General features: G+C 36.5%; 2 protein-coding genes across 2 annotated transcripts; one reads left to right on the plus strand and one right to left on the minus strand.

Moving 5' to 3' along the window:
- Positions 1-499: 499 nt before the first annotated feature.
- Positions 500-7,748, minus strand: LOC137399295 (uncharacterized). Its single transcript, XM_068085343.1, has 8 exons — positions 7,683-7,748; positions 6,837-6,937; positions 6,376-6,466; positions 5,515-5,634; positions 3,544-3,649; positions 3,128-3,216; positions 1,245-1,487; positions 500-939 (listed from the first exon to the last, which is right to left on the minus strand). Exons 4-8 carry the CDS (start codon positions 5,617-5,619, stop codon positions 916-918), a joined length of 567 nt encoding a protein of 188 aa, XP_067941444.1. The 5' UTR covers positions 5,620-5,634; positions 6,376-6,466; positions 6,837-6,937; positions 7,683-7,748; the 3' UTR covers positions 500-915.
- Positions 7,749-10,157: 2,409 nt separating this feature from the next.
- On the plus strand, positions 10,158-14,830 carry LOC137399294 (uncharacterized). Its single transcript, XM_068085342.1, has 10 exons — positions 10,158-10,244; positions 10,900-11,064; positions 11,384-11,423; positions 11,532-11,689; positions 11,890-12,063; positions 12,311-12,698; positions 12,969-13,230; positions 13,480-13,676; positions 14,059-14,148; positions 14,266-14,830. Exons 2-10 carry the CDS (start codon positions 10,903-10,905, stop codon positions 14,565-14,567), a joined length of 1,773 nt encoding a protein of 590 aa, XP_067941443.1. The 5' UTR covers positions 10,158-10,244; positions 10,900-10,902; the 3' UTR covers positions 14,568-14,830.
- Positions 14,831-24,039: the final 9,209 nt, after the last annotated feature.

Consider the following 24,039-nt stretch of genomic DNA (forward strand, 5'->3'; position numbering starts at 1 on the left):
TCCTATATAAGGGAACCTCATCTTGTTTGTGAGGAGTCTTTCGTTCAAACATCCATACACTGTAAAAAAAATCTATGCAGTATTCAATCACCTCAGATGGTCATTTTTCAATGCACCTGAAAAACTACACACTCGAAAATTATGCAATGTCCATGCGCTATTCATTCAATAAAAACACACTTCTATTCATCGTTTTATGCGATGTGCAACTAAAAATTAACGCACTGCTGATGGTCATTTTTCAAGGCAATTTCTATTCACACTGTGCATTAATCATAAAACCAAAATATGTACGCACTTAGCGTTTAAAAATTGCAGTTTTTAAACATTGACTGAGTTTTCTATACGAAGACGATTTTCACACGCTGAGTGCATTTAGCATTGCAACCTGGTTTTACACGCTTGGCGCATTATATTTTAGGGTCAAATTTGAACGCAGCAAGTGTTTACAAGTTTAATCACTTTACAAACAGCTCTGCGTTTTTTTCAGCCAAGGATATTTTTAAACAGCGAGTATATATAATTTATTATTAACATTTAATAAAAGCACTAAATAACTCGAAAAACACACACAGCATTTAATAAAAGCACTAAATAACTCGAAAAACACACACACCATTTAATAAAAGCACTAAATAACTCGAAAAACACACAGCATCTGTTTGATCAAGATCGATTTAGAATAATAATTAAAAAAAACTATCTACAATAATATAAAAGAGAGCACGATTCCATAAAATCCATTGAGTAAGCCCAAACCCCAAATCACGTAAATAATTCGCTCTAAAAGTGGTGTCACTTTGGCATACTGGATTGGAAAGGTTACTATTTCGTGTGAATTGTGTTCTATGAATTTTGTTGTTATGTTTTAGACTTATAGCGTTCCAGGCTTTGCCGGCACTTGCTTTTCTTCGCCTACTCATCGTCGGCTCGGCTTTCCTGCAAAAGAGAAAAAAAATGTTTCTATGATTTATGATAATTCCAACATGAAAAATAAACGTTAAAAATAAGACTAGGAAGACGGCAAAAAGCTCGACCAATGAGTTTAGGATATGAGTGTTCTCGGAAATTTTAGTTTCAATGATTTTACAACTGGTTGAAATCGTTTTTTGCGCCAAAAGTTACATTTTGGAGTTCTCTTCTCATGAATTATATGATAAATTGCTACCATAGAAATTCATTCGAATCCTACTTAGTTTTTCGACAGATATAAAACTAGCATAGCTGAGTCATTAGGTACTCACCCGCTTCATTTTTTCCATAAATTTGTCGACAGACAAATACTTGCTTCCCTTTCTCACGGTGCTGGAGCCCAAGAAGGTAAACTCCAGCAGCTGGCCAAACTTCTTGGCGTCGCCAAACTCGATGTCCCCAATGTAAAATACTGCCAGAAGTTTTAGCAGGACGAGAGGGTCCTCACTAACGCTTAACTTTTCCCCATCCACACAGAGTTTCCCAAATTTGAGGTGGGGAAGAGAATGGCTTACCTAAAACAGTAAAAAGTAAGTCAGATTGGAGCCGAAACCAGTCCAGCCAATTTATGACGTCAACAACATGCCTATAGAAACATCCTAATAACCTCTAACACGCTGAGTTGGAGTTGCGAACCCATAGCCGGGCTAATGTATGACGTCAACAACATTCCTATAGAAACATCCTAATAACCTCTAACACGCTGAGTTGGAGTTGCGAACCCATAGACGGGCTAATGTATGACGTTAACAACATTCCTATAGAAACATCCTAATAAACTCTAACACGCTAAGTTGGAGTTGCGAACCAATAGACGGGCTAATGTATGACGTCAACAACATTCCTATAGAAACATCCTAATAACCTCTAACACGCTAAGTTGGAGTTGCGAACCCATAGACGGGCTAATGTATGACGTTAACAACATTCCTATAGAAACATCCTAATAACCTCTAACACGCTGAGTTGGAGTTGCGAACCCATAGACGGGCTAATGTATGACGTTAACAACATTCCTATAGAAACATCCTAATAACCTCTAACACGCTAAGTTGGAGTTGCGAACCAATAGACGGGCTAATGTATGACGTTAACAACATTCCTATAGAAACATCCTAATAACCTCTAACACGCTGAGTTGGAGTTGCGAACCAATAGCCGGGCTAATGTATGACGTTAACAACATTCCTATAGAAACATCCTAATAACCTCTAACACGCTAAGTTGGAGTTGCGAACCAATAGTCAGGCTAATGTATGACGTTAACAACATTCCTATAGAAACATCCTAATAACCTCTAACACGCTGAGTTGGAGTTGCGAACCAATAGCCGGGCTAATGTATGACGTTAACAACATTCCTATAGAAACATCCTAATAACCTCTAACACGCTAAGTTGGAGTTGCGAACCCATAGACGGGCTAATGTATGACGTTAACAACATTCCTATAGAAACATCCTAATAACCTCTAACACGCTGAGTTGGAGTTGCGAACCCATAGACGGGCTAATGTATGACGTTAACAACATTCCTATAGAAACATCCTAATAACCTCTAACACGCTAAGTTGGAGTTGCGAACCAATAGACGGGCTAATGTATGACGTTAACAACATTCCTATAGAAACATCCTAATAACCTCTAACACGCTAAGTTGGAGTTGCGAACCAATAGCCGGGCTAATGTATGACGTTAACAACATTCCTATAGAAACATCCTAATAACCTCTAACACGCTAAGTTGGAGTTGCGAACCCATAGACGGGCTAATGTATGACGTTAACAACATTCCTATAGAAACATCCTAATAACCTCTAACACGCTAAGTTGGAGTTGCGAACCCATAGACGGGCTAATGTATGACGTTAACAACATTCCTATAGAAACATCCTAATAACCTCTAACACGCTGAGTTGGAGTTGCGAACCCATAGACGGGCTAATGTATGACGTTAACAACATTCCTATAGAAACATCCTAATAACCTCTAACACGCTGAGTTGGAGTTGCGAACCAATAGTCAGCCTAATTTATGACGTTAACAACATTCCTGTATAAACATCCTAATAACCTCTAACACGCTAAGTTGGAGTTGCGAACCAATAGTCAGCCTAATGTATGACGTTAATAAGTTACCGAACTAAGAAATCCACTCACTTTGTGTTCGGGTGTTTCGGCCAGCATCTTTTTGTCTCCAAGGCGCTTTCCAATCACGATCACCAGTTTCTCAAATCCATAATCATTCGCTGCAAACAAAGTATTTTTGTTATATTTAAACTTTTTTTGACTACACACTACCAGGTAAGACCTCCAACAATAGAGACTAGTTCTTGTTTAAGCTGCTGCACATGTAAAGCATTGGAATGGAAAATAGGGTGAGACAAACTCCGTAGATTACTATTATCGTGAGGTAAAAAGCCAGTAATACTGACTAAAATCATGGGCACCCGACTCCGACTTATATCATTTTGGCGGTTGATATTATTTTGATAATTGAGCCGTTGCTAGCGCATAAAGTAACATATTGTTCTGCAAAGAAAGTACGTAAATTTGAAGATAATAAATACACTTACGATTAGTCTCTTTTGGACATGCAGCCATGAACAAATCCTCTGCTCGCTTTCCCAACGCGTCCAAATCCAAGTCCCGATTCAGAAGGAGCTCAAGCTCAGGTATAAGCTAACAAGCAATAAAAAAATAAGCAACTTCAAAATATCGACGCTAATTTGAAAGAAGAAGACATTTTAGCAAGCGAGAAATAAAGTACAAACATTTATCTTCAATATTCTTCCTGTAGCAAATCTATAGAATTCAAGAAATATCGACATTCAGTCGACTTGCCCGTAAATAAAAACTAGTTATGACCCTCAATGAACCACTTCACTGCTCTTACATGAAGTAATTCTAAGCCCTCAACGATATAGACCTTTAACAAACTTAATACGAGTTGACAATATTATTTATATAATCAAAAAACTTTGGTGGTGAATTTTTAAAAGCTGTGGTCAGATAGATGTCCAGTCAGAAACACATATCTGACCTGACCACAACGCCGAAATTTTTTTAGAAATTCAATTATGCTGAAGCCTACTTAGATAGTAATAATTACAATGTAAAAACCTAAACGCATAGGGTCAGATGAATGAAATCGAAGCTAGAAATGTGAGTTGTCTTATATGTGTAGTTTAAACGATGGATAACTAGCAGGCATGTGATTTCCAAAATTCATTTTAGCTTGCTGACGGAAGTCGTTGACAAAGTACTTTGAGCAAAAGCCCGAGGCAGCATTTCAATCATAAAATTATGAAATAAATGTGTTTATATACTGAAGTGGATAGATAAAAATACCACCTAAGGTATACTTAAATGGTGAAGGCAATGAATAGCGTACAGTAAGCCAGCGTTCGGAGCTAATACAAAATAGCTTAAAATAAACTTTTTAGCTTATGAATCACATCCCTGACTGTGATTTGCCATAATTTGCCTGTATAATGCTAGAGGTGCAGGATTATCTCTTTGCCGGAAAACACGGCAAGGCTGTCGTGTTTTCCGGCTAACCCTCTCCCTATTCCACCTTAGATTAAACACTGTCCTACCAGCAGGAATATGTTACAAGCCCAAACTACAATTTTATAGAAAACACATACTAACAATAATGGTTTATGCACATGGGCAAGTTGGAGTGGAATACATAATAGTAAAACAATACCTTACTCTTTCTTGAAATTTATTCCTTTGATTTTGGGCCCAAACATATTTATTTTTAAAAAATAGCCAACAAATCTAGACTTCATAACTTTTTGCTCATAAATTTTCAGAAATTGCTTATTACTAAGAAAACAGGCTAGGAATTCTGACTTAGAGAAGGTATGCCATACATTTTCAGTGAAAACATAGTTCAAAGTCTATGCCAAAGACATATTTGGGAGTAGAGTGCTGAAGATTTTTTAGAAGACCATAAAGTTATCCTCTGATTATGGAGAAGAAAACTCCTAATAGATAGGCAGTAAGTCTGCTCAGTGGTAGGATTACGTTCAATGCTGCGCCAGAATAGTGCTAAATAAAAACTTGGCAATCGTTTAATCCAGTGGCCAGATAGGACAGGCAACTGCCGAAATTGACCATAATCCGGCAAGTCATCCATCGTTTAAACTATAAATTACTGTGCACATATTATAAATTCCCTCCATAGAGAGAAACTAACTGGAATTTTCCCCTTGCAATGAATTTCAGTTCAACTCGGTCTCCAATAATATATAACATTTAAAGTTTCAGTTAATCCCAAGACTAAGACATTATTCTTTGAGAAACTATAAAGAGTGACGAGTCTAGTCAAGTTTATTTAAAATTGTGCTTTGGAAGTAGGTAGCCATCTTCAGCTCATGCAAATTGGTATTCGGTGCAGGTTGTATTGCAAAGACTTCGCTTGTAGCTTTTTAATATCAATCCACTAAAACACTACGTGAGACCTGGGCTCAAAATAGGATACTGGGAGAATGGGCAAAATTTTGAAAGTTCATGTTATTTTGGAGAGTAATACTTACAAAAGCCTCCTGTCCATAAATTGGCCACTCAACAACCATGCCACTCCAACCATCTTTCATGTTCTTAAAAGCCTCTTTCCTAATAGACAATGATGGACGAAGCATCTCCTTTACCGCACTCTGCAATATGAAGACTGATTATAGAGTTCTTATAGTTTACTGTGGTTAAAGTTAGGGCATCATCAACGAAAACTACAAATTTTATTCAACTTGCTATAAAGGGTGAAAAGTTACCATAAAAATTTCAACAATAATCAAGTTTAGCCGTGCCATCAGGGAGTATATAACTGGTTACATAATAGATTGTTAGAAAAATGTCCACCTTTTCAAAGAAGTGGAACCCTAAAAGCCGTGACACTGACACTCCATGCCTCATTATAATATTATTCGAAACGCGACTGTCAGTGAATGCTGCCATTAGAAATATAAGCAAATCTTTAATTTAGAAGCGATTTTGGCGGCGACAAAGTGGAGCCCGATCATTAGCAACAATGATGTATAACAAGAATGGTAATACCACAACAAAAATTACTTGAAACATTTAGCGGATGAAACAAAAGGCGCTCGAAAGGCTGTTGCATAATCAAGACTCCCTCATATATTTTAAAAACACAATAAAGCAAGCTGCACACACCTAAGAGATCTACTGAAAGCAACACAAGATGTTGGTTATAAATTAGTACCACTAGCCTAGATCAAATTTGTGATCCTCATTGTCTGCGTTGGAGTTGCACCCACTATAAGCGGCTACTTCGATCTTATTTTATAGTGGGGGTAACTCCAACGCAGACAATGAGGATCACAAATTTTTATCTACCGCTAGCCCCTGATACTCTTATTGAGTAAACTATGCTACCTTACCTGTGGAATTGTGTCAAGATTTTGAACCCGCAAATTCCTCTTTTCCTTGCTCGGAGAAACCACTAGTGCCTCTGCCCTCACCACTATATCCCTGTAAGAAATTAAAAGATGAAAATTATGGCTACAGAAGACAAAGTGTTTGTCGCATTTTTATGAGTTATATGAGTAGAAATCTTATGAAACATTGAGATGTCTATTTGTCCTTGCAAAGGGAGGGGGATGTGCGGATAATAGATTACAATGATTCACTTCAAACAAAGATCAAAAGCATAACATACATAAAAAACATATTATAATGCTTATAACATACATAAACATACAATATTATAATGCTTATCATCAAAACCTAAGACGTCAATATAAATTGCGATTCTGATTGACTATTCATCTCAAACGGTAAATTTTAAATTATTTTTATGACGTCAACAATAAAGAGGAGAATTAACAAGTAAAATACGAACCCGGTGACCGAAGCAGCAGGTTCTTGATCGAGTTTTTGTTTTTTCGCATAGTAGCTTCTTTTGTTTCTTACGCTGCAAGATAACTGTCTTTTGAAAACCTTCTACAAGCAAAGAATGTAGATCCTGATAAACTATAGATGCGCAAAAAAATAGTATGATTACAAAACTAAAAAGGGAGTATAAAAATATCATATGTGTATAGATTAGCTAGCATGAAAACCAGAGAGAGTTGCTCAGTTCTAGTCCATCAGACAGAATATTTTCCAATCATCTTGAAACAAATTTAAAGTTTACCCAGCTTTGGACTCTTGCAATGGTGGTTATGCAAATCAACGCTAGATTACACTGGCTCATAGCGTTTACTATGATAGTAAAAAAATAAAGCTAACCCTTCATTCCTAATATAAAGCTGAAATGAAGCTATGCCTCCCCAAACAACAATTAGAAGCTCAATCATTTCAGTTTCAGTTGCATAAATATCAACGGAAGGGCTTACATTTTCTGGATCACTTATTACACTTCTCATAATAAATATGAAAATATCACTCAATAGCCCATATTAACATTCATAGTGAATGCATGAAAATAAATGACAGAGTAGACAACTCCGACAGGTATTTAACAAGCATTAGGTATCTCTCTCCCTCCCTGAGAGGGTCAAATGCTTAGAAAATTTCTACATACGCGAAATAACCCTTGATGGATAACGGATATGATGTAAGTTTCTGTATAATAAATTGTGGAAAGCTGCACACCAATGCCAAGTATTGCTAAATGAATCTGCAGGACAGTAGGCTACATGCCCGGTAGTAAGTAGACCTATTCACGATTATAAAAAAAACTCACGTAGCAATCCTTATCTTCGGTATAGCTAGCGTCTTTGAAGATGTCACTCTTATCTGGAAATTTTCACACTCAATATTTAATAAAGTGAGGTGTGTTAGATTGAGCATAAATAAAGCTGCGTTCAAGATAAATGAAAATAGTTTTTTGTAACTTGTTGGTAACATTCTTAGCTACATTTTGATACTAATATATACACATTAGGTTAATCTATATAGGATGTTATTGATAATATTCAAATCGATACATTTTTTGGAAATCGAAAAGTCAAAGTTTGGCTGCTACTACCAGTCAGCTTTTTGGTTGATAACACTTCAGTAACATATTAGGATGACAAGAAAAGGTGTTATCATCAAGTTGCAAAAAAAAATTTGGAGTTCTAACCAATAGAACTGAAATTATGAGCCTATACGCAATATTACGGCATAATGTAGTTTCCGTTCCATTGTTCAATCAATTGGTATATAAGGCTATATATCATATTTACATTCTATAAAGACAACATTTATTGCAGTTATGATAATAAACACGAGATGCAAACAACTGGAGTACAAAACTAATATAATGTATCGTTTTTATCAACTAAAATTGTGAAAAGATTTGTCAAATAAAATTTTTTTCTTCGAAAAATTTAAAAGTTATAACAATTTAGTAATTTTGACGTTGTGCAATTGAAACCCACTTTGTGCTACTAATAAACGGTCATAGTGTTGTTGTAGATCACTGTCACTGCTAAATTCTTCACCTGAACTAATTATTACGTTAGATTGTAAGATTTAGCCGTTGTCTTCCGGCAAACGCATTCAATATGGCGACCTCAAGAGTTGAAGTTTGAAATCTATCACAGGATTTGCCTAGTAAAATGCTTTTATCCAACCACATTTCTGGTATCAAAACAATCCTCAGACTGTTATCTTTCGAAATAAAGCTATAAAAAACGATAAACACAAAAGGAGTATCAATAAAGTTACTCAGAAAGTGTCCCGAAAGTGTTGGCTTCAGGCCCAAGTGTGAACAACTTCTCCCGAAATAGTTGGCATCAGGGGTGAGAGGGTTAATGTGTTTGTACTAAAAAAAGTCAAATTTTAGTTGACACACTGAATCAAAAAAATTATCTAGCTGTTTGCTGCCTATAATCTAAGAATACAAAGCAAATTCGGAAAAGATGCTGATCAAATCCTTAATATTTTTAAACTAAAGAGTATAATATAGGCCTATAATTCTTCTTGCGTTAACTCTTGGGAGTTTTTAAAAGATTACGATCACTCAGTGTTTCATTTTAGTTAATGCTTTAGTGTCACAGAGTCCATGGACGTATATTAGCATCCATGAGTTACGAGTTTTCGTGTTGAAATCTCTAGTGTGATAATTGTAATGTAAACAAAAGAACAATGCTGTGACTGTGAATCATAATCATAGTAATAAAGGGTTATCTATGCAGTGAATTTAAAAATTAGCATGATATTTATGCCATAATATATATTAATTATGGCAAAATAGTGAGAATAAGGGCTCATTCTTGATCAATCTTTTCAAACTAGTGTGTTGAAAATTGCTGAATATAGCCCCTGTCACGGAGTGATAGCAAATATGTAATATAAAAAGTCAATGCAGTCCTGGGGCATATTAAAAAATATATTTGACCCACTAGTTATCCTGAATGATTGAGGCCGCGCAGCGGCTGAGGGAGCGCGCTGGCGGAGAGGGTCCGGGAGGGGCGCCCGAGCGCCCTTCCAGTGGGGGGTCCGGGGGTCACACCCGGAAAATTTTTTTCTAAAATGGTGAACATTTACAGCATTTCAGAGCGTTTTGCAAGATTCTACTGAGTCCACAAATAACCAAAATTCGAACATAATATATAATATAAAACAGTCAAAAGTTAAAAGCGAGTACGTATAAAACTACAAATGTATTTCGTATGGTCAAAAACTAGATTTTATATCAAGTTTTTAACCATACAAAACAGATTTGTAGTTGTATATGTACTCGCTTTTAACTTTTGACGATTTTATATTATTTTAGCTCCCAATACCTATATACTATATATCTATATGTCAGTGTATTATGATGGCGCTAGAGATTTAAACAAAACTAACTAATGTCGATTGGCTCAATGACAGCAACATGTTATCTCATAATCTCCTTTGTGATCTTTACTAGATTTAATCATGTTAAGGCAATACAAAGAGGTACTGTTATGTTATGCAATAATACATGATCTCACTAATGAGTTTTGGTTATTTGACCCACTAGTGAAATTTTCACTCACGAAAACTCGTAACTCGTGCCCTGTCAAATACGCCCCTGAATTGCAGTCAATTGACAATATTCACATTAGATCACTTGCCTTGGAACCATTGGGGTGTTTAGAGAAATAAAGATATGATAAAAGCCTGTTTGGAAATAAGCCTCTTTCGTTTGAATTTTCCTTAAAGTGTACACCAACCAATTAATTGTATCCTAACCTAAATGTCGTGTTGTGGCTTGTAGGAATCGACTCCAATTCGCTACAACAACACCGCTAGAAGACCATTTTACTATGTATCCGTACTATCAACTCTCCAGGTAAATACTTGTGCGCTTAATAACTGCAAACATGCAAGATAACTTCTGAGAGAAAATATATGAAAAAGGTTGTCAAATGTGCTGCGCTTGTCATAGTTCTGCGATTTCAATAAGAATTGATTCCTGCTAATTACCGTTAGTGAACTGGCTATGGACAAGTAATTTTTTCAGGATTAGCTCTTTAAATTTTTTTCAGTGACACAGCTAAGTTAGTGTAACAAGTTAGGTTCCCTAGGTTGATAGTTGGTCTACAGTTAGTGAGTTTATTTATAGTGACTTATTTTGCTAATTGGCTTGGCCATGTTCCCATTGTACTGAACATATCTTTATTTCAGACCATTTGTAAACCTAATTTGCTAATGATTATGTAAACAAAGAGCGCCTTAGCTGTTCCCATCAACAATATAGCAATGAACAATAAAGCACTTGTCACCCTGAAGAGTTGCTCTAATTTATCAGACAAATATAAACATCACACAATAGGGTTCCATGAGGAAATTGAGTCATCTTTGACTAGAAACACAACATTGTCGACCAACTATCATCACCTCATGGAACCTAACTAAATGCTAAAAGTACAACCAACATTTTGCTTTCAAAATTATGCAAAAAAGCTTTAGTCTATGTTCTCATGTATTCATTCATCTGTTTGCAGATAATGTTAGATAGTCCAGAAATCCGGAATGTAGTACAGTTTCCAATATTCTCTCCAGATGGGGCAATCAAAGACTGCATAGATGCTGATTATGCACAGAATTCTGACTTTTTTGCTGACGGGCAAAAGATAATGGTAGCAGCCTATTATGATGATATTGAAGTGGTATGTCAGCTCAAATAAAAGTGTGTTGATTTAAGGATCATAAAGCCCTTCAACTATGCTACACAAAACTTATTGGCGACTACTGCCTTCTCAAATTTAAGTGCTCATCTAACACAGAAGAATTGGGCATAATTCTGCGTAGGCCTATAAATAAATTTACCATTTATGTTTCGGTTGTGTCAACATGCAGATGTTCAGGTCCCATCACTGACCGTCGTACATGGCTTTTCAAATACTCAATAGTTTTCATTTTTGTTGATCCTTATCACATGCGTTGGTTTGAGGTCATATTCTTTTGATAATCGTCATATTTTTCTAGGTGAATCCAATTGGCTCCAAAAGAAAAAAGCACAAGATAGGTAAAGTGGAATTTTGCTGCATGTTTTCAGGAACAGAATTTCGTGGTTTTACAATATTTGTTTTTTTTTAAACAGCATATCTCACACTGTTGTGTTTTTCATGGTTAGCTCTTTTCTATTGGACGTTACTGAATGTCCCGCCTCAGCACAGATCCCAATTGAAATTCATACACCTGTTTGCTGTGGCATACTCTGCTGACGTTAAGGAATATGGAGTCCAAGCTATCCTTCTAAAGTTTGCCGAGGAAATTAATGTACTCAAGAAGGTAATCATAATATTCTTATAGTAATAGGTTAGCTTTGAAAACCGGAGCTAGAGCCTGGCAATGAATCTAAACTTCAAGTTATTTGACCTCTTTTCTGGCTAGTGAAAGAGTTTCTTTATGAAAAGTCTATGATCGAAAATGTATTTTATTCCATTGTTTGAAAAGGATAAAACAGTAAAGATTCTATGTCTTTTATTCAGGATGGTATTGAAGTTGTGAATCGGGACGGAAAGGACATCTATAAAGGATCTTTGCTTTTTTTTATTGGCGACACTCCAGCAGCCAATATGGTAGCAGGGTTTAAAGAAGGAGTGGGAGGGGCAGCCATGAAATGTCGGACGTGTTATGGTAGCTCACAAGAGATTATCCAACAGGTTTGTGTGTTATGGTATACAGTTTATTGCAGAAGTGTGCTTGTTGTGTTAACTTTTTTAGTTATGCACTTATCATAAGACTTTTATCTTGAATAGAAGCTATTCCGTGCGCTGAATCAGGGATTATGTTAATGCTGTCGCACGTCGCTACTAGTGTGTGGTTGCTAAGTTTCTGAATTTCTAGTTCTTTTCGTCAGTGTGATGCGAAACTTTGTATTGCTTTCTATTGCTTTTAAACATGCTACAGTTTAACCACACGGAGTTTAGACTGAGAGACATAGAGAGTCACCGTCGCCACTGTCTCCTTCTCGGTCCAGAGATGCCTGCTCGGCAGCGTGTAGAATACTCAAAGCGATACGGAATCAACTCGCTATCCATATTAGATAAGATCGATGGATTTGATGTTTGCCAATGCATTCCTGTTGACATTATGCATATTGTGTGCGAAGGAACTCTTCCTTATGCCATAAAGGGGTTCGTATCTAGGCTACTGGAAAACCGAATAATTTCTATATCGTCATTGAATGAACACATCAAAAACTTTCCATACAGAGGAGACGACAAGAAAAATGCACCCAGTAGCTTGGAAAGATCTTGCTTCAATGGACTAGACACCGGAAAAATTGGTCAATCTGGTTCGTATTCAGCCTACTGCAGTTGAATACGTTTTTGTTTGATTTCGACAGTCAATGAGGAATGCTAATGATCTAAATTCTAAACTGGTGATTTGTGGAGCGACTTTCCCAATCTAAACCACTACAATATTTTAGCATTTTTTTAAAGTCCTATTATGTTTGTTGCTTCGTGTAAGAAATAAGGTAAAATAGTTTTTCAAATTTTGATATATTTTTCCTTTTCACGCAACTTATGCTTTTTGTAGATCTAATCTATAACTCTTTTTTCAGCAACTCAAACTATCTGTTTGGGCTTTCTTCTACCTTTAATACTGGCTGGCCACAATATTGAAGAGATTCCAGAATACAGACTGCTGTTGATGATGGTTGAAATTACCTCCGTTCTGTTGGCATATTCGTTCAACAAAGACCAGATTACAACCGCCGCAACGCTAATAAAATTATACCTAGAAACCTGGGTGACCGTATATGGAGCTCACACCATTACTCCCAAGATGCATTACTTGGTACACATCCCCTACTACATAGTGAAGTGAGTTCTCAGGCAAAAACTCTATAATTTTATCAGGCCAGTATAAATATATATAGCATGATTCATGTCATTCCAATTTAATGGCAAGCGGTCCGCTGGCTGCGGTATGTCGGTTGGTTCAGCATCCCACTTTACAGTGATGTTTTTTTTAAAAGTATGTCTCAATCTCAAGCATTATTTTACTATGTAATTATCAGTTGTCACATAAAAACTTTAAACTTCATGTAACTTTATGTAACTGTTTACCAGATTTGGTCTTCCAAGAGGAACCTGGTGCTTAAGGATGGAGGCTAAACATGCGTTCTTCAAATCATTACGCATGAGAAACTTTAAGAATGTGCCGCTAAGTCTAAGTAACAGACACCAACTCGAGTTTTGCCATGATTGGGCAGATGCCAATGTGCATGGCGTATTGCATCACAACAATGCCAAAACCAAGGGCGCACGTAAGTATTGCAGTGGCTGATATCTCAATAGTGTTCGAGTAACGGAGTTGGTGCGTGCATGGAAATATGTTAGTTTACTGAACATTTCTAGAAATTGGGGTACTCTTTTGAGGTATTGTCTGAAGACTTTGGAGTCATTTTGTTATCAGAGTACTCCTCTATCGGAGTACTGGCTTTTCGGTCACCATGTGCAGTAGTCATAGGCTTTCCTGATAGTTCTCATGCATCGAGTTTTGAAATCGCTGCTTTACAGTAACGTGTTCTGAGGAATCATCCACTTGGTTTTTGTCACCTGAGACAGATAGCTGTTGTTAAATGCTATGGCTAATTTCTGCTCTAACTTATCGAACAGGCTTTGAGTAAGATAATTTTTTCTTGATAGGCACCGCTGAAGACAGTCCTGAACCACCTGAGCACATCCAGGAGAGTTTGGGAGATTGCACACAATGCTGCAACACCATCACAATATCTGGTAAGTAATGGGATACGCTGTAAGTAAGCTCTATTGAACTGTTATTGTTATTCAATCACTTATTTATAAACAAATCTTCAAAACACAAAGATTATTCTACACTGTCTTGCTTTGTAGGTTTTAGATATAGCATTGGGGACGCCTTTCGTCTAGCTAGCGATACCTATGGAGTAATTCTGCAAATAGTGGCTAACAATGACTATATTACAGCCTTTCTACTAGAAGAATATAAAGCAGAATGGTTTGAAGCTCGGCTCTTCGCTCACAAATTGCAATGTACCGGAAATTTTGTTTGGCGGCTGGTATCTAGTCTACCCCACCACCATCCATTATATGTATATAAACTGCCGCCATTTCAACCCGCTTGTTATATTCAGCCAAGGTATTTTTCTGATCCTGAATTTGTTGATACCGTATGATCCGGTTTTGAGCGCCCCTTTTCCTGTAGAGACGGATAATACTTTGAGCTGTGGTAAATTGTCTTGTTGAATGCTTTTAAGTTTTTATACATTTTGATTAGTGTTATAAAAATCTTTTGTAATTAATTTCCGTCGATTCTGGTAGGGAGGCCTACTGTTTTAAAGCCAGATGTCGTAGCTTTATATTTTTATTTTACCTAGTGGGCATGAGAGTATTGTCTAGGTTTTGGTTCAGCTTGAAATATATTATATTGACCTTGTCATTCACTTTACTTCCCAGAGATTTTCATGTTTCTATGTTGAAAGGTTCAGTTCAACGTACGGAAAACTTGTATGCCTACCCCATTCTGATACTTATTGTCAAAGAAAGACGCTCTCACCATGCTTGAGGAAACATGTTGAAGCGAAAAATACTGACCACAAAAGATCTAACAAAAGACCAGCTCAAACACTACATATTTTCAGACCCTGTTTTAACAATCTTGAGGCATCTTTAAAAGTAACTATCTAGGGTACATGATTGGGCAGTGCAAGTAGGCTGAATGTAGTGTGTGCACCTCATAACAGGACAGGGTATTTGAATTTCTAACAATGAACACAATAAGTTCCAAAATTCCCATTGTGGGAGAACAAAGGAACCCTCTTTGTTTAGTAGGCAAGGCAAGGGCAAGGCATATTTCTCCCTTAGGTCTTAGCCAATGTTGCCTAATGCCCTCTAAAATACATTTTGCCCTTTACTTTTCAGCTTGCTATTGAGTTCACAAAACTTTTGGCGCTCTTTTTTTCTAAACATCCTGAATCAAATTCGGTACACTTACTCTGCTGTAGCGGGCCCCAGTTGTTTTATATTAGCAGAGGATTGAAGATTTTAAGAAAGGTTCTTTAAATTGGGCTGTGGTGTGGCTAAAATTTGCATGGTCATTTCGTAGATAATGGGTAAGACCCCTTTCTGTGGGATACCCATGTCACAAGTATTTATGCCGACTTAGTGAACATTCTGGCCCATTGTGAAATCACACACTCTCACTTCACAACCAAGCGATTCGAAATGAGTCATTTTTATTTTTCTCCCCCCCCACCCACCCCTTCTGTGCAACTTATTGTATTCACTGTCAACAAATCAAGTTTGCTTCATACTATAGCCTATCCTACTAACACCCTAGCTGTGTGACTTTTCCATCATCCGTACTGCTGTGCTAATAACAACCCATCATATAGAGTAGTCGATTACGACCTGATGGTTGATTCACAGCACAGCCTGCTTTAGATTCCTATTTTCATGGGCGACTTCTTGTCCATATTTGAATGATACTTTTTGTATTATGACCCATGGCCTAAAAGGTATCTAAGAAATAGCCGATGGTCTAGCTATATTGCGATTGTGTCAAAGCTATGTAGAAAATGTCCGCAATGGAAAATGTCAGCAGCGGCTGCTGTGAGTGAAGGAAATTCTATGACCAAGATTGAACTGTTTTGGTTTAACATAATTTTATGGTCTTTTATATATACCTTTAGAAAGGGTTATGACTGAGTGGTTAATAGTTTAATCAGCAGGGTTAGGCATGAGGCAATACACAGCAATACACAGCAACATCAATACCCCGAGATATTTTCAAAGGAGATAAACTCGGCATAGGTGCATTCCCTGGCCCTGATTTGTAATCAGTTATTTGTGTTGTTCCTTTTTGTTGCTATTAGATCTTTCACAAAACATTTTACGACAAAGAGATCTGGATCATACAGTGATGTTTTCTATCTATTTTTATTGATATACATGTACAGTTCATTATTTTGCTGAAAAATTCTTGTAAAAATTGTAATTTGAGCTTTTTTGTACGCGTGTCGAAGTGGATTTTCCCACAGTGTTGGACGTGTACCCCTCCGCCTCGCAGTGTTTCCCCAAAAAAGTAAATCTGTTTCTAACACTGGTTATAATTATATTTATCACTGATGTATTCCAATCTTGATTATTTAAATTTAAGTCGTTTTTGGATGACATTCATCAACTACTATTTGGTTGAAAATATCTTTTCCAGCAAAGCAATGCCTTACAGACTAGCGGCTTTTTAGCTAACTCAAAATCCTATTCAATATGTTTCCCAGTCATTGTTAGCCTGGGTAGGCTCTTCAACAGAAGAGCCTACCCAGGCTAAGTCATTGTAGTTTAACTTTAAGTGACATAAACTGTTGGCACTTGGTGGTAGTGGCATTCCATTATCAACCAACCACCCAATGGAATGCCACTACAGCCAACTGCCAACAGTTTATGTCACTTAAACTACAGCCATTGGAGAGTTTATAATTTCTCTCAACTGTTATTATTATATCTATTGTTAACCTAGCTAGGCCATAAACAAATTATTAGTTGGTTAATACAGGCTAAGTGTTTTGTGGACCATTTATTCAGCAAAACCGTGCCGAAATACTTTCCATGTCTCTCGCCTTTAAGAAAGCTTCGTCAATAACTCCAACCTTGGCTTCAAATAAAGTTATGTCTCAGAAGTTCTCGAATACCCGACAACGCGAATAACTCATAAATAACTCACTTTAAATGTGGTGCCAGGTTAGCCATAATGATAATCCTATTACTCACTCTAAATTTTGTTGCCACTCAATATGGCTAGTATAATAGAAGAGATGGAGGTATAGAGCTCTACCTTAGCTTAGGACAATTAAAATAATCCTTTGAATGAAGACTTATGAATAGGATTTTTAATTGAATAAAATAACTTTGAAAGTTGTGACATCAGTTGTGCATGCCAATGCTGCACCGTTTTGTTTGAGAGGCTAACCCAGCACCTTGAAGTTCGAGCAAAGGTTTAAATTTCACAGGTTACACAAAAACTAAGTAGCCTATTTATGCTTTACTTGAATTTTATTTTTTAATAGGTCTGATTACGCATGTAATTATAGTCAATTTACCAATTGGTAGACACATTTTACTGATAACCACAAATGGCTCTCCGAAAGCTCAAAGTCTAATAGACCTACTCCAGTCTCAGTGCTTTTATGAAGGCTACCGTGAAAAATACAAAAATATTTCCCAATAATCAAGTGGGGCATTATGTAAACAGCTTTTTGCTATTAATAATTGTTTCGACAAAATATTACTTTAGAATTTTCCTCAAAGTGGATGGTGAGGAATGAAAAGCGAAAAATGAAATTTGTCGCACCCATCACTTTGCTCGTTTCCTCAACGAATCTCCGTAGACTCATCAAGGAAGCTGCTCTACAATCTTGCATCGAAGAGAATATGAGGCTCATTATGAGGCGGGATTAAACCACTAATTAATAGTCCTAATCATGCATCTAATTCTAAATTATGCCAATTGGTAATCCACATAGCAGCTTTTTTATATTACGGGAAAAGTGTTGGGAGCAGTTTTAATGATTATAATCTATCCCAACTTTGGTTACTCAGTTTTGGACTTTGGTTGGCGCCATAGCTGCCAAGTCTCCCTTTTTGAGAAGGATATTTCTGATATTTTGGGTAAATTTTCCTCTCCACACGCGATTAGCTATTTTTTTATTCAATAATATTAACAGAGTGTCATACACTATCAGAAAGAGGGCATGAGAGAAGTCCTTAGACACACATTCAAAGTTTTACAGGGTGTAGGGTATGAACCTCAGTCGTTTAAATCCAAAAAAGCTAAAAACCTCACTTTTTCAAATCACGGTTACTTGGCACCTATGGTTGGCGCTCATTCCTATTTTGTTGACAATATCTTTACTGACACTGTAAGGTCATTCATTCAATGTGCGTTTCCCACAGTTTCCCAGCCATTTGTGAGTTTATGATTTCCCTCAACTGTTATTATATCTATTGTTACCCTAGCTTGGCCATAAAAGGATTATGAGTTGGTTAATATAAGCCTTGGTGGGATCTATGAGTTGAAATCTCCTCAGACCACTGTTATTCAGCAAAACGGCACCAAACCATTTCATTATATAAAATCCATTAAGAAAGCTTCGTTCATAAAGCCAACCTTGGCGTCAAATAAAGTTAAATCTCAGAAGTTCTCGAATACCCGACGACGCGAATAACTCACTTTGAAAGTGGTTGATTGTCAAAGAAGCATTAAAATTTTCATCGGTAAAAGCCAGTTTGATGTCAGAAGGAGTGTTCTTTAAACATCGTCATTCCAAAGAGAAAATTAAAAATCAGACTTGGCGACCATTAAAACCCTCCACTTTTGGCTAATCGTGTCTCACTAAAATTTATTTTATTATACCAAAACACCTTATTTTTTCTTTTTATTTAATGGCCTTCAATAATCTCTGCAACTGCTGTATATAACCGAAATTCAAATAACATTTTTCTAAAAAGTAATACTCCAAAATCCAAATATTAAGTAATTTTAAAAATCTAATCTGAACTGCTTTCCCCTGCGGCTGTAATAAAGGCTAAATAATCTTGAGACATCAAAAATACAGGTTTTATAACTTTTTCAGTGAACCATCAGAGAGCAAATTTATGATCAATGGGCAAATAACACCTGTCTATGACATCGTAAGCCTACAGAGTTTTACAAGAACCCTAAAGAGTCAATGGAGCCGAAGAGCGAAAGGGTCTATTTGTAACGGTATGACTTGTCCCTTCTTAACAAACGTATTAGCTTGTTTTACACCAATAGTCAGGGCCAGTAAGATTATAGGTGTCTGTACTATTGAATAAGCAACACAGTGTAGGCTAGGAGGTATGATGGATCCAAAAAACTTTGACAAACCTTTTGTGTTAGCCTACACGCCCGTTGCAGTTAACCGGTTATTCTTCATGGGATAGCAATTCTGTTATTAATTATTTATATTATAAACCATATTATATCCCTCTAAACAGAGTTACCTAGCTATTTTTGGAGCAAGCAGTTAGGAGTACCTCCTAAATTTACCACTCGATATTTTTGTCCAGGCTAATTAATTCCAAATGACTTGCATTACCAACAGTGTTGCAGTTTGGGTAGGTAAGCCGACAGCTGATTGCCATTGAGAATATGGGAATGTTGCGGTGCTGACAGTATCAGAAAAAATATCGCATGCCAACATCAGAGATATAAGGCTGCAATATGTAATGTGTTTTCACCAGACTGACTTGCCACCGTCAGTTTTGGCTCCATTTGGATCTTACAAGCTAGAAAGTAATGTGGTTGTGCTGACAACTCCTTGATACTTTCAGTATTATACAAATTTCTATGCAGGTTGATTTCACTAAGGATAAAGCTATATACCATTGCGTCTCTTAGTTTGTGAACAGCACTGCTTTATTATTATAATTTTATGATTTTTATAATTTAAATATTTTGTTGAGAAAGCTATGCAATAAATTTAGCCTTAGTGGCAAAAAGCTGTCAACATCCAATCCAACGCCAAACTGCACAAATATAATAACCCTCTCTAAGATGCTCTGCGACAACCGTTTAGAATTATTTGCTGTTTCCAAACGAATAATGACTAAAAATTTTCTATCTTTCTGAAGAACATGAAAAAACACAGTGTTCACTTGAAGTTCCGATGAGATTTACCCTGTACTATATGTATACTAGTTAAAGCCACATTGTATGAGACGTGATATTTTTTCAGATTTCGCCAGGAAATGTGTGGCAGATAAGCTAAGTGGAGGATCAAGGATACCAACAGAAAACCTGTGATGCCGACAGTAAGCGCTTAGATAATCCTATTTTTTTTAACTCAAGAACATAGATTTATTATCTTTAGGCCTACATTGATATTTTTATGTAACTGAAACGACTTGAGCTTCTAACTGTGGTTTGGGAAGACATAGCTTTATTTTAGCTTTATATTAGGATTTGACTTTGAGGCTTATCAATCGTTATTGTAATATCATAGTACTCAATGACGCTCACGATTCAATGAGAGTTGCATGAAAACTCTGAGCTATCTTTACTCACATCAAATATATATTTTTAAATTAAAAAAAAACATTTCCACAGCAGTCAATGTTCTTCAATCCAATCATGAGCATGGGTCATTATTGTTGGTAATTCTTACATTTACTTTGCTAGTGATAAATGCAATAAATGGCATACCGGTATGAATTTTCATGACATATTTTAAAATTAAAAATAACAATATCTTTGGTTAGGCAGACCACTCCCATTGAAATATCCTAGTTGTGATTAAAAACTTTAAAAAAAACTTAATTTTTATTAGATATTCTTGTATCTTACCCCTTTTTACAAGGGTAGATAATATTGAACCTCCAATTCTGTGCAAGGAGGCCGCATTTTCGTTGCCCGTAAATATATCAATTGACGCCAGTTATGGAAATTTTGTTCATGATATGACAGGTCACCGCTTGGATTCCCAACCCCGTGTGTTCGGATCAGCATGGTAATCATAACAAGGAAATAGAGATATACCAGAAGTTATCTTGGCATGTCGGTAGCGGTAGCAGGGCAGTATTTATAATATAATATCTACATCTACTCTGCACTTTGAATTAACCCACTTTATAGAATGTATCCGGCAGTTTGATGGTTAATAAGACTTGTGTGGTGAAAGTGTAGCATAGGCTAAATAAGTCAATTAAATCAACATATTATTTGTATTTTCAGACAGTAGACGCGTTCTCGGTTGTGTCAAGTTGATGTCAGAAATAGACTACAAGAAGAACTCCTCATACGCCAAAAAAATTTCACTCTCAGGTGAGCACAACTATAAAACTTAGTTCTGTAGATGGCAAACCTTTGGAGCAAGCCATCCTTTTTGCAGAATACGTAGGTCCACTAATGATCGCCACTAATCGAGAGATAATTGCACTTTCACATTAGTTCTACTAGTAGATAGGCTCAAAAATCTTAGGACATCTTAATGCAGAGCAGTATGCCTGTTGTTCACATTGTTTCAAAAGAATTGAAGCGGGTTTACGATGCTTCAAAGAAAAAAAGATACATGGGCTGGTGAAGTCACAATGGTCCTGGTCTGCACTGCACTGCCGACTTGTCGATTATCACAATTGCATATTTTCCGAGCCATTGTCGATAAAATGAAAAATGAGATTTTAATTGTGAAATTAAGTTAAAATGAACGATCCACACTAGCTAAATTAGTAGCAATAGCGAGAGAGGACAATTCCACCAATTATCAATAGCTGCACTCTATGTTAGTGGTGTGAAATTTCCAACTCTAAAATGCTATAACACTTATTACCAGCTGGTTTACTGTTTTGCGGTCTATTGAAAACTATGAGTATGTAATTTTCTTGCAATTCACATTATTGAATAGAAGAAGATAATTTTTTGCGAGAAAGTTGAAGTTAGGGTAAAATGCACTATTCTCTGCGAAGTGGGAATAGTTTGGGTATACGCAGGGTGTTAATGGTAATAATAATATACTAACAGATGGTGATGGGCAAGCTAAGCTGCTTGGGAGTTGGCCAACTTTGTTTGCAGTGGCCAATGATATTAAACATGCTGTCGCTAAACTAGTATCAAAAGCGAGAGAGGACAATTCCGCCAAAGCAGGAGAACAATATTTTTGTTCAATTATCAATAGTTGCATACTATATTTAGGTTGCAGAAAATTTGCGGCTCTAAAATAATAATAGCAGTGACAATTTATAATTACCAACTGTTTAACGTAGCAGACATAAAACACTTGTGAGGGGCGTGTGAGTCGGGGCATTTATTTATAGTAGTTCGCTCACAGCTCACATCTTTGAATTAAATAAAAGTTTTTCAAGAATGGTGGAGCTATGGTGAAAATACCAAATTGATTTTCATAGTGAAGAAGTATACACAGGGTAATGGTAGTAATACTAGTAGGTGGTGATAACAGAGCTCACCTGCCAAAGGGTTAACAACTCCCGATGGAGGAAGTTAAACTCGAAAGGCGAGAGGGGGCAACTCCCCCAAAACATTACATGATCGGTTTTATTATTCAACCAATCGGTTCGCTTTATGAGTTAGGGAAATGAAAAACTTTGTCGCCTTAAAAAACTAATAATAGTTGGAGGAATTACTAACCCGTTTTATTAACTTCCAATTCAATTGGAATATTCCAATTATGTCTACCGCTCTCCACATCCCTATCAACCGTATCACTTTTCTGTAGAAATTGTCAAGTCTTATTTTGTAAAGTTGAATATACCTTGGTTTTTTTTTTGGGAAATAGTTAATTTTCTTTTGCGGAAAAAATTTCAAGGGTTTGGTTTGTCGCAAACGGAATCACATATGCAGAGTTCACCTCAAATATTGGTGTTGTTTTCCATGTCTCAAACTACTCCATGTTGGATGTAATTCAGCTGGAAATGTTGCCTGCCCTTGACCATCTCGCAAAATGACCAACTCTTAAAGCCATTGAGATTATACACACGAGATATAATCACTTACTATAATAACACAGACCTGTAGATCAGAGGATGGCCATATTAAAAGTTTAACCACTTGGTGTCTGCTTGTCAAGGTCTTCCTTTGACATGTTGAAAACCGGTAATTATGAAAACAAAGTTTGGTAATCCTTTAGATGTAGACCTATGCTCATCAGATATTACCAGCAAACAGCAATTGAAAAAAGGTAGGATTCCGCAATAGAATTGTCCCCACTCGAAATGGTCACGTGACCATTTCAAATTGGGACAACTCCAATTCAGATAAAGTGATTAGGGCCTGAGCTAGTGCAGACCTAATGAATTGATCGCATTGTAAATTAAGATGAGCTATTACATTGACAGGTCAGAATTTGAACATCTGGTAATCTGTTGAGGTTTAGTGTAAATAATACATTCAGCTCATAGGCTTTCAAAACAAACGACGCTGACTACCTTGATACTTAAACTAGTCAATGCATTAATATTCTCAACTATACACGCCTATTGAGTTCAAGTACAAAATCACACAACCATTGCATAAATGTGGAAATTTAATGCGCTGACTGTTTACTGTATCTTATTTATTTGTCAACTATTAAGCATGTAGTGAGTTTTTTTTGTAAACAATTCAACCAGTGCATAAATTTTTGCTAATAATGCAATGGCTGTGTTGCAAGTTTAATGCAGCTGACGCATTACTGTTCAAAATTTTAATCGCTTATCAAGTTTTTATTTAGTTAACACAAGCAGTGCATAAATGCCTGAAGCCTACACCCTCACCGCATAAAAATTATAAACAGTTAATGCATAATTATCAATGCTCTCTATGCACTCATTGTGTTTATCTTAATTTAATTCACTCGGCGCTGTTAAGCGGATCACAAACGCATCATACGCATTAGCTTTATATACAAAGTGCAATGTTTAAGCATTAAGCGCATTGTAATATACTGATAGGTAATGGCAAAATACACACTGAATGCGATTTCATTGCATTGCCTGAGAATTTAATTCAATATTTAGTTCATCACAGTGCGTTTTAAAGAAGGGGATATTTTAACAAAGTGCATTGTTTTTCGGACTGCAGAAAAATATTCATCCAATGCCTAATATTATGCATTATTCAAGCAGTCACTGCACTGA

Source organism: Watersipora subatra, chromosome 7 (genome assembly GCF_963576615.1).
Source record: "Watersipora subatra chromosome 7, tzWatSuba1.1, whole genome shotgun sequence".
NCBI classification, from domain to species: Eukaryota; Metazoa; Bryozoa; class Gymnolaemata; order Cheilostomatida; family Watersiporidae; genus Watersipora; species Watersipora subatra.